Below are 15,077 nucleotides of genomic sequence, written 5' to 3'. Positions count from 1 at the left end.
CTAGTATTTATTATACATGGATCAATTTTACAAATTATATAATTTATTAATAGATTACCTAATATTAATTACTAAAATATTAAAATCACCATAGACCACTTATGTTCCAAACCTATTATCATGGACCTATATTATACTTAGTATACAAAGACACAAAGTTTATTTAACTCATTAAAATAACTCACTATCGTTTATTTTGATTTTAATACGTTAACATTTTTAGAAAAATTATCCGCCAAATAATTTACAGTCTAAAAAGTTCTCAATAGAAAAAATAATATGTTTGTAGCTTCACAGGACACTCTTTAAATAGTACAAGAAAATCTCAAGGATTTGAAAATATAGGCTTTATAAATTATAAGTATCTATATTTAAAAATTCCAAAAATCAGTTTTTGAATAACTGCATTATTTTCGGGTGAGCACTGAGCATGCTTGGTGGAGCATGCTTGGTGAATTATCAATCATACCGTATATACGATACGCGTGTCTTATTAAATCTATTCGTAGTTCGTACACACGAAATCCAGCGCGACGGTTTAGTGGCACGATGGTAATGGCACAAAGCTAAGTAAAAAATAAAGCGAATAGCCTCTAACGTATATACATATTAACAGGATTTAGGAGCCAGATTTCTAACATTCAAAAAACCGTGCTAATTTGTGCCAATCATCGAGTCGCTTTACAAGGCAAACGGCTGAACATATAAGGTATCAATCGATCAGAAATATTGTGTAGATGGGAAGCGAGAACTTGCAAGCAGATTGGATGGTTGGTTTAAAAGTTAAAACCAAAAATGTTCAAGTACTTTTATAAGTCCTATTTTTCGAATGCAACGAAAATATCGTAAAATATTATATTGTCCCCCCTCCTCCCCGATCCTCCGTGGCTTATCCATCACACTACTCTCTTTGGTATGGCAACATTCACTCTCAATCACGATATCATGCTATTAAAATTTAAAACCATGTATTTCTTGTCTTGTATTCGACTGTAACTACCATAATACATTTCCGCAAGTGTATTAAATAAAGTTATTACTTAATAATATTCAATCTTAAAGCACGTTATTACTTATTTCTAGTCACGTAAAATGACTTACAAATAATAAGGTATCAACAAAAAATTTGATGATATCCCAACAAAATCCCTCCGCCAAACTCCATGTGAAAAAAACGCTAAGTATAAAAAAAACGGCTTTAAAAGTTGTGATATAATTTTATAGCTAAGTCTTTGAACTATAGATATCATTTATGTTAAAATAGTCTGCTAAAATAATTAAACTTGGCTTGGCGATTTAAGTTTAAAATACTATTGCATAATGAGTATACTCATGTATATATACATAATAATATAGTCTACTATCAAGTGTTTTAAATTCGCTAAGCCAATTATTTAGCAGAGTATTTTAACATACCTAAATGATATCTATAGTTCAAAGATTTAGCTATAAAATAATATCACAACTTTTAGAGAAGTTTTTTTTTATATTTAGTGATTTTTTTACATGGAGTTTGGCGAAAGTGTTTTTGTTGGGATATACGCGCAAATTTGTTTTTATATAACGAGAAATGAGAATACACAATATATTATGTATATTATACAGGTATCTAACTATCATATAGTGAATTTAACAACAACACTACATGTATAGGTATAGTTATAGTATATATTATATTCCGATATAGTGACAATCGCTCCATTAAAACCTGCAAGTAATAAATATTATATTATATAGTAATATTATAGTGTTAATGTGCGGACGTAGGTATGTGAGTATGTCTAGCTATTGAAATGGTATCTCATTAGAAAAAAAGATTTTTTTTTTATCTTTATCGATTCTTCTATGTAACATATTATCAGCATATGCGATAATTATATGTATTTCATATAATTGTGTGGCCAACCGATATCTGCAGTATAGTATTCAAGCCGTAATGTTCAGCTAAGTTTTAGTGCAGAATACGTTTACATCACCTGAAAGGTAACATTATATTCAATATTATATTATATTAATCGTATTCTAGATGACTAGATCTACAAAATATATCGAGAGCCGAAATATAGGGATAAACAATTTAGCGATGACGAACGCACTTTGTTGATTTATAAGTGAACTTTAACACCGTGTTAAAAGTCGAACTGAAGTAAAATGTACCCCATGCTTATAATGTATATATATTTAGTTTCTTGAATGGGATTTCAATCCTTTAGGGGTATCCGGGTATATAATAAATATCTATGCATTGCAATAACTATACCTATACTGCTTAGGAATGCTTTATTTTGTTTATACTGCTAGCGCCCTAACGGTAAGATGTAGTTCTATACAGAAGCGACCCTAGACCGATGTTATAAAATTTAGGATAATTCTTTTAACAGTAAAATACTAAAACTATTTTCAAAAATATGGTTTTTGAAAAATGTGTAAAAATGTACATGCAGTTTTAATATTTATATATATATTGCCATTATATTTTTGTCATCCTTAATTGTTATCCATTTAATAACAATTGAGTTTTAAATTTCAATCTATATTTTTATTTTGATTTCATATAGTCAGAAGCAGAATATTTGTTGTATGTTAATATAATATATGGATAATATTAAACTAATATTTTTTAATTAATAATTACTTAACATTTTGGAAGAGCTTATAGTAAGTAAGTACTCTGCTCGTTAAACACCTTATTTAATAGTTATAGACGATATGCGCGATGCGCGTATGTGGTATTGTGGTTAACTCAAAAATTGTCCACAAGTATTTTATTTTTATCACAAACGGTGACTGTTATTCTGAGACTGATTATAGGAAAATATTGTGGTGAATTCCCGCTTGCCGTGCACATAATATAAATTATATTATATACAATATCATAATATAATATTATGTATCGCACTGCAGCGGCTGTTAACTCAGTCGTTATACCACAGCCACAGCCAAGGCTTATGTTAGTTATAAGTCCTCGGCTCTTCGAAGATGACCTACACAGTGGTAAGCTCTGGCCAAGCATTCATATTACCTACATGGTACTCGCGGTAACTTCATTAATTTTCTTCGGTCATTAAGAAAATGTTCGTCGTAAGCGGTCGTTTTATATAGCCGTTTTTAACGATTTCCAATCAAACCGTTTTCGCACCTTCCTCATCTACATATAATACTTAGATTTAATAGTGCAACAACATTTCGAATCTATTTATTGTACGTTTATTTATAAACTTCTTCGCTTCCAGTTTCCAATAGTGCCAAGCCAAGGTAAGACGCACATAACTCGTATATAACCTATAATCTATATTATAATATATCAAATATCTGTATAATATAATGTAATATGTATTATGTATATGTTTAGTTTAATAAACCCATGTAAAACATCGGTAAAATAATCGTGTTATGCGCGCCGAATATCACACTACTAATTTATGTATCTACCTACATAAATGCGTTATACACTTAATTATACTTGTAGGTTATATAAGATCTTAAGCGATTACCTAGGTATAGCCTATTACAGTGGTATACACTCAGGGGGGGGGCGGGGGGTGTTAACCCCTTCATTGGTAATTTTTTCACTATACGTAATTACGTAAAAATAATAACAATATAAATGAATACAATTTAAAATAATTTTATAATAAAGTATAAAAAAACTACTCTAAAAGTTGTAATATAATATAATTGTATAGGCACTAGTCTTTGAACTATAGAATATATAATTTATGTTAAAATAATCTGCTAAAAACTTAAACTTAGCTTGGCGATTTTAAAACACTTGATTACATTACCTATTTCTATGATAGTAGTCAGTATATAGATGACTATATATAGTATATATTATTACTATTATGTACTAATTATGCTATAGTATTTTTAAATTTTTAACTTAAGTCGCTAAGCTAAATTGCATTTGTTAGCAGATTATTTTAACATAAATGACATCTATAGTTCAAAGACTTAGCTACCAATGAAATTATATCTGCACAACTTTAAGGGTTGTTTTTTTTATATTTAGCGTTTTTTTTAACACGGAGTATGGAGGAATGTAAATGTTGGGATATCACTCATTTTTTGTTGATTATACCTAATTATTTTGGGAACATATTCGTTTTAAAATAATCTTTTTTTCAGGCTACACATTATAATAGTAATAGATAGTACTTTGGTAGAAATTAGCTTCTTATTTTGTATATTGGTTACCGTATAGGTCGGATAGTACATTGTAATGGGAGCCGCGAGGAATATTATCTAAAAAAATGTTGAAAATACACTACAATAATTTCTAGTTAAATTGGTCATAATTCTGTCGATCTATAATTATCAAGTATCAAAAAAAAAAAATGTCTACCGGAAAGTCAAATTAAATTTGTATGTGTGCTTGAACTTCAAATGTTTAAAACATTGGATATTCACTCGATTTCTTATGTAACGATTTTCTTATTTTGTTGTAATTTAAAAACGAATAACTGTAAGCTTGAAATTTACACCATATGTTTGTCAAAAGTAAAAAATTTCCGAGTAGTTTTCAAAAGTGCCGTGAAAAACAAAAAAAAAATTAAGAAAAAACGGGAATTTTTACGCAAAATTTATTTTTGACAAAATCGATTTTGGTTTTTGGTATAGGCAACTATAAAACAAACATATGACCGTAGATACATGCAATTTTGACTGAATGTTTATATTAGCATTTTCTATACACCATAACATTTTCAAAATATTTTAATTTGTTTTGAACTGCTTAGGGACATTTTCAGTTTCCATATTTTTTAGTTTTTTTTTCTATAAATATCAATAAAATTTTATTTGTTGGGTAAAAAAGCTTGAAAATTTAATAGAAGGCTCCTAGGTTGTTGTTTCAAAGGTAGACGAAAAAAATTAAAAATCCTTAGTCACAGTTTTTATTTATAAGCATTTAAAGTTCAAATATTGACAAAATACGGAAAAATCATGAAAATTAGCAAATTATTTTGAGTTGAGAATTCATAAAAATTTTTCTTTTTAAATCTAAGATTTGAAAATGTAATACAACATTATCCATAAGTTTGTCTACCTTTATCAAAAAAAAATGTCTACAAGAAAGTCAAATTAAATTTTTATGAGCGTTTGAAATTCATATTTTTACAACATTTGATATTCACTCGATATCTCATGTAACGATTTTCTTATTTTGTTGTAATTAAAAAAACGTATGACTGTAGATACTTGAAAATTTCACTGAATGTTTGTATTAGAATTTTCTATACACGATAAAATTTTGAAAATAATTTGACTCTTTTTGAGCTGTTTACGGACATTGTCAGTTTTCAATTTTTTTAGTTTTTTTTCTATAAATATCAATAAAATTTTATTTGTTGGGTAAAAAAGTGTGAAAATTTAATATAATGCTCCTGATATATCGTTCTAATAGCAGTTGAAAAATATTAAAAATACATAGGCACAATTTTTTTTTTATAAGCATTAAAAGTTCAAATTTTGACAAAATTTATCAAATTTATAATTTAATAATTATTTTGTAGTTAACAATTTATAAAATGTTCAACTTATAGCTAAGAATTGAAAATTGAAACAAGGCTCCATGTAAATAGGTTACATATAAATTACTTTATTCACAATAATATCATCAAATATACTTGGTAATATCATAGGCTGACTGACCGTTTTCGCTCAGAATCGTTTTTCTTATTCAATGATATTATATCATTGAATTCAAATTTAACACCATCCATTAAAGTGACCCAATTGTAACCTACTGTACAGCAGAGCGACATCCACTTACCCACCTTTTTTTTATTTGTTAGGACAAAAAGCTTGAAAATTTAATACAAAGCTCCTGATATATACATCGATACAATAGCAGTTGAAAAATATTAAAAATACATATAGGCATAATTTTTTTTACAAGCATTTAAATTTCGAGTTTTGAGAAAATTTATCGAATTTAAACTTAAAAAAGGTGGGTAAGTGGATGTCGCTCTGCTGTATAGTAGGTTACAATTAGACACAAAAAAAAAATTTAAAAAATTTAAAAAAAAAAAACACACATCATTGTAAAATCAATACATTCATCGCTTCGCTCAGAATCTAAAATATAAATTTGAATTTGTCTGTAAACAGCTTAAAACGAGTCAAAATAATTTCAACATTTATGGTGTTTAGAAAATGAAAATACAAACATTCAGTGAAATTTTCAAGTATCTACAGTCATACGTTTTTTTAATTACAACAAAATAAGAAAATCGTTACATGAGATATCGAGTGAATATCCAATGTTGTAAAAATATGAACATCAAACGCTTATAAAAATGTAATTTGACTTTCTTGTAAACATTTTTTTTTTTGATAAAGTAGACAAATTCATGAGGATTCTTATATAACATTTTAAAATCTTAAATAGGGAAATTTTTATAAATTTCAAACTCAAAATAATTAAAAATAATTTGCAAACTTTTGTAATTTTTACGTATTTTGTCAAGTTTTGAACTTTAAATGCTTATAAAAAAAATTGTGAGTATGGATTTTTAATATTTTTCAAATATTATTGTAACAATATATTAGGAGGCTTTTATTAAATTGTTAAGGTTTTTACTCAACAAATAAAATATTATTGAGATACATAGAAATAAAAACTAAGAGAAATGAAAACTGAATTTAGGTATGTTTGTAATGGTAAACAGTTCAATACAAGTCAAAATATTTTGAATTGTGTATAGAAAATGGTAATATAAACAACCAGTGGATATTTATATATCTACGGTCATTGTTTTGTTTTATAGTTACACCAAAAACCAAAATCAATATTGCGTAAAAATTACAGTTTTTCTTTTGTTTTCCCTGCGCTTTTGAAAAATATAAGGAAATTTTACTTTTAATAACCGTAAATACTTGAATTTATCACCAAATGTAATAACCGATAAATAAATTTTAATTTTACCAAAACATTAAGCTTACACATACTAACAATACAAAAAAAAAATTCCAAAAATACCATTTTTTTGGTATTTTTAACTAGAAAATACGATTTTTTTTTTAAATTAGAGTATTTTCAAGTTTTTTGAACATAACTTCCATTAGAAGTTTGAGTGACCTAGTTGCGCCAATGACGTGCGTTATCCCTAAAAATAATATTAAGGGTAAAATTTCCGAACAATTAGTACCCCTCGAAATCGAGCACTGAGTATAGTTCATTATATGTTTACATTATGTTTTGTGTTAAATTTCAAAACTATATAATATTGCGCACTTAAAGCGATACCTACAACTATATAGATAATATACGTACATACGCGTATAACATTATAAGCATAATTGTTTTCATACTTCTGCTTAGAATCTTAAATCTGACATCGTAATTAGTTATCTATTGTCTAAATGATACATTTTACCTATGTGTAATATATTTTACTATGTGTAATCACCAGTCGGATCCAGTAGAATGTGGGTTGTGTTAATTTGTAATTTTAAAACTAAATCGTTTTCCATGTTCCATCGAGGAAATGAGCTTAGAAGAGTGAACGGTCAACGGGTTACGGGTAGGTCGTAGGTTTTTCAAATGAAAAATTTAAATATCGCTCCATTACCGTCGTCATAACCTTAAAAACAATAAACCCGTTCCATGGGTAATTGTTTCTTCCATGGCGATTGACAACGGGAACGGGCATTGAGCGTCTCCGTGCGAGCGTACAAACGTTTTTAATTTCCACTATGATTTTTTTTGTATTGTTTGAACACAAAAATAAGTGTAACACGTAAAGGAAATACAATTGTTATAAAACGACGTCAAGCCCGGCCACAAACGTTGTCTGGTAGTGTATAAATCGTAACATTTTGACGATCGTGGCACGGACGGATCCATGATGGCGACTGAATTGTAGGCAAATCGTACATAAATATCTCATGTCTCATTCGACAATTTTAGACGTAGGAATTCTAAAACAGTCGCGTATTTCCCGATGGAATTATTTCCGTCGGTATAATACGCATCGGCCCCCCCGGATCGCGCCAATGAAATCGACAAAAATATATTATGAAATTGGTCTGGTGCCGGTCGCATTATTATTTACAATGATAATAAAAATAAAATACTATTATTGTGAGATTAACGACGACGCGTTGTAATATGGTACAATATTATTGTTTATAATTATTATAAATAATATTGTTACTATTGTGATTCGTGACCCGCCGTCGGCCGCCAGTCGAACATCGTCGGGAAAGACGGCGACGGCGGTCGGTGAAACGTCTCGTAAATACAACGACGGCCGCCCTCCGCCCCGCCATTCCGCGGGAGCTGTTCGGAGACGCTATCGGCGAGGACCCGGGCCCGCACCTCCGGCAGCGCCGCCGATTGGCTTCTTTTTTCTCTCTCCTCTCTTTCTCTTTCTACATTTATACATTATATATACTTTTTTTTTCTTCTCGTTTTCCCCGTTCGGAAACCATCGGAAACTACATAGGTACCATACCGCCGCCGCCACCGCCACCGCCGCCGCCGCCGCCGCCGCCGCCGCATTCCTTTCTTCTTCAGTTACCTATACGTACACACCGCACACATATATTCACGTTTATAACATATATTATTACGATAATGTTTATACCTGTACACCCCGTATCACGTTAACGTTCCGAGTGCGATATATATACACATATGCGTGCGTGTATATACATATTATATTATATTATTATTACATATGTATGATATGTATATGCGTGTATATCACGGTATAAATATTTTTTTATGACGGCAGACCGCGATTAAGTCTGTTACGCGTGTTATTTTGATTTAATATTATTATTATTATTATTATTATTATTATTATTACTATTATTATTACTCTTATTATTATTATTATTATTATTATTGTTGTTGGTCGTTACAAATAATAATTACTATAATATACGATATTACAATTAAATACTATTACAACATTAACATTAATATTATTATAATTTATAATAATAATAATAACAACAGTCGTTTAGAGAATGCGCGTTGTCGATTAACTCCTACAATCTAACAAACGGGCTTCCACCGAAACGACTCTGTGCCGTTAACGTACACAAACAGTATACGACAACCATAGCAGGTGAGTGCCGCACGTTTTCGTATTGTTTTTATCGCTTGTCGTTGTCGCCGTCGTCGATGATGTCGATGGCGGTGGATCGACCGACGGCCGTCGACTTTCGAACGCCGCGACCGTATCGCTGATACGGCGTTTTCGCATAGATGATGGTCGATGGATCCCGGGCGCACCGTTTCCATCTATTTTTATTGGCGTTCGCATTTATTGTATAACGATGAAAAACGATATTAATTACAATATTATAATTAAAAATAAAAATACCTAAGGAGACCTACAATATACAAATGATTCGTGCGATCATCGGTTTTCGTTTTTTTCTGCCCCCCATTTTAGGACGTTGATCAACCATGTCGATGAGCTAGTCAAACGACGCGCACACTACACTCGATATTATGCAGCAAACGCAACAGCACTTCTCGGCCACCGAATACGAACTGCAGCAGCAACAGCCACAGTACCTGGGTAAACACGATGCTGCTGTCAAGTACATGCAACAGCTCGGACTGCACAAGCAGAACATTAAAGTCGATTCCGAGGTGGGTGCAAGTATCGCCGGGAGAACGTAGAACCTACATACACTCGCGTAGAATGTCAATGTAGAACGGTCTTAACGGTCCTGCGTCTTTTCCTGATTTCAGATAAGGCCTTGCTTAGTTGCTGACAATGTGATCAGCGACCAAAATAGCAGTTGTGGCAGTCCACCCTTGTCCATTGTAGTCAATGGCGATGAGCAACACAGTTCCAGTACACCTGTACCCACGTCCACATCGGTATCCCGATCTAAACCTCAAGCTTGTCGCATATGTGGACGTGTTCTAGCATCAACTTCATCATATTATGTACATCTAAAATCACATTCAAACAACAAACCTTACCGTTGTACACAATGTGAAGCCTGTTTTTGCCGCAAACCATATTTAGAAGTAAGTGCATTTGATTACCTATTTTCAAAAAAAGACTTAGGTAGTTAATATTCTTCTTGTTCTCCTTTTCCTTCATCCTTTTCTCCCAACTAAACGGGGTCGGCCACTCTTGTCTTATACCTCTGTTGGCCTCTGTCCCTTACCTCTTCTTTATTTACACCAGCTAAAGTATCAATCTGTCTATTTATTTCTTTCTCGGTTTGGCTTTCCCTTTTTACTTCTACATTAAATTCCATAGCTACCCTCACTGCCTCCGTTTACCTTTTCTCATAACATGATCGGGCCAGCGGAACCTATTCTTTCCCCATTTTGTCTAAATTGGTGTCATTCTTACATTAGCCCTATTGAATTAATTTCTTATTCTATCTTCGTTAGTCTCTCCACTCATCCACCTAAACATGCTCATCTCTGCTACACTCACCCGTTGCACAATATTTCAATCCATAGAATATAGATGACCTCACAACTGCTTTATAGAATTAACCTTTTAATCTCAATAAGTTAATATTTTTAAACAATTTTTTTTGGATTGTCGTGCTATAATAACATTTTTTAAAAGTAATTATTTATAAAAATTACTAGAAGTATGTATTAAAAAAGTTAATTTAATTATTACATTTTTATATTATACATCAAATATGAGATTTTGCAATATGTGGAGTGTACTGTTTTATGTGGAAGTATAATGCATAAGAAGTTTAAAGTTTAAGCCACTTAAGTATTTTGGGTAGAAAGTGTGCAATTTAACATGGTTTTTTTTTTGGTAATTTTATTTTACCAGCAACTTTTTAATCACAGTAGTGTAGAGAAAATTACAATACCAAAAAACTGTCCAAGATTGCACACTTAAATGCTACTTTATTTTATATTAGTTTACTGTAGGTACTATAATGTAGTACGAGCCTACCGATGTGTTGTAAGATTATAATATATTGTTAGGTGATTTTAGAATTTTACTTAAAATACATTAAATCCTGGTATAACTAATATATTTGATGATACATTTTAGTAAGTACATACCAAAATAAAATGTTAGTTCCCGTGTTAGTGTTTTTAAGTACATATTACCATAATAATTATTATTAAGTATTATTTTTGTTGTTATTTGTTTATTAATAATAAATGTTTATAAGTATTTACTTATCTTAACTCCATATAGTTATCTTACTGACTATTATTTATTTTAGGTTCATATGAGAACTCATACCGGTGAACGGCCTTATCAATGTAATTTGTGCCTAAAGAAGTTTTCTCAAAAGAGTAGCCTAAACATTCATAAAAGAGTGCACACTGGCGAGCGTCCTTATTCATGTGACATCTGCAAGAAAACATTTGCAGTTAAAAGCTATGTCATTTCTCATAAGTATGATTTTCTATTATTATTTTTAGTTGCTTATTTTATTCTTAATATATAAAAATGTATAATTTTTATGTTATTTAACTAGATGGAGTCATATGACAGAAAAACCGTTTGTATGTGAACAATGTCAGCTATCATTTAACTCTAAGATCCAATTTGTAACGCACCTTAGATCTCATGACTTGGGACCAGCACATTGTTGTCAATTTTGTGGTAAAGCCTTTGTGAAAGGATGCTTTTTAGTCAGACACATCAATAAAGTCCACCGATTCAATGTTGCTGCAGCAGCAGCAGCTACTGACCACGAGCCAGTACACAGTTCCTACATGCAATCAGACACCAACTATTCTAGCATAAGGTATTAGTTTTTGATTTATAACTATAATTTCCAAAAGAAATAATATACCTGTTCCGCACACTTTTTTCCCCTTCCATTCTTCAATACCTATGCCATTACGTGGGAGATATGCACTGCCGGATGGAAAGCGGTTGCCGCCTGGCATATTCTCTTAGTAGAATATATACAGTTATTTAAAAAAAAACTAAGAAAAGCTACTCAGTTATTTTATAGGCTTACCTAAGTAAGAAAATTAATTTGATAAAAGTTTTTTATAATAATAATAAAGTACAATATAATTTATGATATATATTGTGATAATCTATATAAAATTGTAAACCTACAGTTTTAATTTTATTCTACTAGAAGTAAGAAATGTCAATTTAAATAATATAAAAGTGGCTTTTTTTGTTGAACTTTTACATTCTTGATAAAAGTGAGTAAAAAGATGCCATTGGTGGATTAAATATCACAGATTTAAGATTAAAAAGTTGATGCATTTTTAAAAAGTTTCATTAAGTTATTAAAGTACAATATAAATAAATTATTTGGGCTCATTATTGTCAACATCACACTGAGATGGTTTTAAATTTAAATAGATATCTATTGTGTATTAAAATCTTTGAAATACAGTTATAAAAAATACATTTTATGTTAGTTAATTATAAAATTATAATATTATGGTGCATTGAATTTTTTTATATCTGTTTTAGTTTTGAATGAACGGTTTTAAAAAATGAGTAGATAAGCCTATATTCTTATGTCTATTTATAAATTTAATATTGTATGATAATTTAAAACATTTTATAGATTTGATCCTCGTGAAATCAGCATATTGCCAACCACCAAGAACGGCCCTCGCTTCTTGGGGCCTCCACCGCATAATGCAGATGGTCCACCACCTTTAACCCACCTAACACCCATGATGTTGGGTCCACCACAAAACACACGAGCCTAAACCTATTTCTTCTATGTTTAATAAGTAGGTACTTCTAAAGAGTTAAAAAGTGTTAATAGTCTTGTTTTATTAGGTTATATAAATTAGGTTTACTGTAAAACATCTTTATCAAACATAGATAGATATTAGTGACATCATCATTGTTTCATGATATTTGACCCAACAAATTAATTTAATGGAATCTTAAGTTAAATTTTGTATCATTAAAATATTTGTAGATATATTGTATGGTATTTGCATATTTTATTATGGTTTGACAATTATGTTTTAGACATGGCATATTCACATGCTCGTATTTAAAATATCTAGTAGTTATTGAGTTTATTTATTATATGCTTGGATTCTAAATAAATTAACTAAAAATGAATTTCATTTAAAATATAATATTGTATGCAATATAAATAACACTTGAACCAAAGTGATGATGTCATTTTTATAAAATGTTTGTGCCTAGTCTTAAAATAATGTAGGCATTGATTTATGAAAAGGATAAATAATGTCAATTTATGTATAAATTATATCATTTTTTTTTGTAATCCCAGTTTTTTAGTTGTGAAATTTCATTTAATTTTATAATACCGGGTTGGTTTATTACAAAATCACTATATTCCTATCTGTTCTTGCCGTTGCCTCATAAAAGGCATTTTATGTACAAAATTATGCCATAACTATGCATAATAATAAGAAAACCTTTAAAAAGTTTAACTACCAAACTAATTTACCTATACTTAATTGTAATCAATTACAGCTAAGTATTCTTTTTTAAATATATTTTTATATTTATTTTGAGAAAGTTAACTCATGTTGCACAGGATTAGAGGCCTAGATCAATAATTATTAATTATAATTACTATTTACTATGAACAAACTCAACAGTCAACACAGATTAAGTATATTTTTATATGTTGAAAGTTAAATTGTCCTAGTAATTTCACGTAAGAATCAGTAAAGAACACATAAAATTAAAAAAAAAAAAAAAAGGGAATAATTTATAATATTATTTTAAGTATAAATGTTTACTAGGTTCCTGATAAAATTAATACTTTTAAAGATAATTATTATTTTTTAAATGTTAGTAGGATTCAAATTAAGTTATTGGTAATAATTATACGTCAAGAATGTAGGAATTGTGTATAATAATGTAAACATTGTGTAGTTATTATTAATAAAAAAATACGAGTGCGTTTAAGCATGCACAAAATGGTTAAAACCGTTTCATTAAAAGGCTTTGTAAATTTTATGCAATATTTACTATTATTTTACTGTCTAAATGTATACATTATACGACATAGGCTTGTGTGCGATTTTTTTTATGTATGTATAAACCATTATATTTATACAAATATATTATTATTATATAATATATATTATAGATCTAGAGTTGCAGACTAGAATTGTTGTTTTACTCTTTCATAAATTATTATATTGTTTGTGAATTAATAACCAGAGGAATAGGGCACGAAAGAGTTTGCCGATATTTGTACATTTGCAGCAAATCGTTGTTAAAGATTTAACTAACTCTAAAATAATATAATGTATATTCGTATAAGGTTTTTTTTTTCTTTAATCTAAATGTATGATATCTTAGGGTGACTACGTAATTTATTAACCAGAAACTGTTGAAATGTGTTTATATTATTTCATTAAGTTAATGTTAAACTACTGTATAAATCATGTCTGGTGTATGTGTATAAAGTAAAAAAAAAAAACTTAACCTAAAATTATTATAAATATATTTTCGTTGTTTTTCATATCATAATTTTAAATTAGTACTGTTTGTCTGGTTTTTTTTTTTTATTAACAACGTAATTAAGAATGTGAATTTTGTTCTGTATAATAAATATTTTTCATACGAAAGGATTAAGTACATAGTACTGGGTTATCTTAGTTCCTCAAAATTGATTTATTGATTATGATTTCCAAGGATGTGTGTATAAATCAGTTTTTGATAAAGTCGAGTCTTTTTAAAGTCTGCGTACAGTGTACTAAAATCTATAAAAATATAAATAAGTCTAGAGCATATTTTTGGCACCTTGGTGGCGTGTTATGATTATAATTTTTTTTTTTTATATAATACCGCTGCCGATGCGTCTGCGTGTAGTAAATAAGACAACAAATTAAATATGCCTACATTATGAACAAATATTTAAATTATGTTTTAATAACTTGTATTATACAATATTTTTTAGTTTAAGAATCGAATCTAATATTTCTTACTTTTGTAAAAATTACCCTTTTTTTTTTAATTATTATATACTATTATGTGACTCATATACATTGAATTATTATTATTAGATTGTTCCATCACAAACATTGTTACCCGACGTTTGTTTACTGTTAATTAACAACACAATTTAGCTTTTTACATATTTTACGTTAAATAGTGTATGGGCAGGCGGCAGTAAACTTTTGACTGACACTA

At 29.4% G+C, this 15,077-nt stretch overlaps 1 protein-coding gene across 1 annotated transcript; it reads left to right on the top strand.

Annotated features, from left to right (window-relative positions):
- Window positions 1-8,453: 8,453 nt before the first annotated feature.
- LOC132949650 (zinc finger protein 300-like) lies at window positions 8,454-14,928 on the top strand. Its single transcript, XM_061020639.1, has 6 exons — window positions 8,454-9,080; window positions 9,411-9,613; window positions 9,716-10,000; window positions 11,188-11,363; window positions 11,446-11,718; window positions 12,508-14,928. The coding sequence occupies exons 2-6, from the start codon at window positions 9,470-9,472 to the stop codon at window positions 12,653-12,655; spliced, it is 1,026 nt and encodes a 341-aa protein (XP_060876622.1). The 5' UTR covers window positions 8,454-9,080; window positions 9,411-9,469; the 3' UTR covers window positions 12,656-14,928.
- Window positions 14,929-15,077: the final 149 nt, after the last annotated feature.

The sequence above is a fragment of the Metopolophium dirhodum genome, chromosome 7 (genome assembly GCF_019925205.1).
Source record: "Metopolophium dirhodum isolate CAU chromosome 7, ASM1992520v1, whole genome shotgun sequence".
Classification (NCBI taxonomy): domain Eukaryota; kingdom Metazoa; phylum Arthropoda; class Insecta; order Hemiptera; family Aphididae; genus Metopolophium; species Metopolophium dirhodum.
Note: the sequence above shows the minus strand (reverse complement) of the source record. Positions and strands in the feature narration are given on the sequence as shown.

What these genes read in the sequence shown, in the direction of transcription:
- LOC132949650 (XM_061020639.1), top strand. Translation starts at nt 9,470, where the DNA reads ATGCAGCAAACGCAACAGCACTTCTCGGCCACCGAATACGAACTGCAG. An exon ending in AGCTATGTCATTTCTCATAA is followed by an intron (nt 11,364 to 11,445) that starts GTATGATTTTCT and finishes TTATTTAACTAG; the next exon opens with ATGGAGTCATATGACAGAAA. An exon ending in ACCAACTATTCTAGCATAAG is followed by an intron (nt 11,719 to 12,507) that starts GTATTAGTTTTT and finishes AACATTTTATAG; the next exon opens with ATTTGATCCTCGTGAAATCA.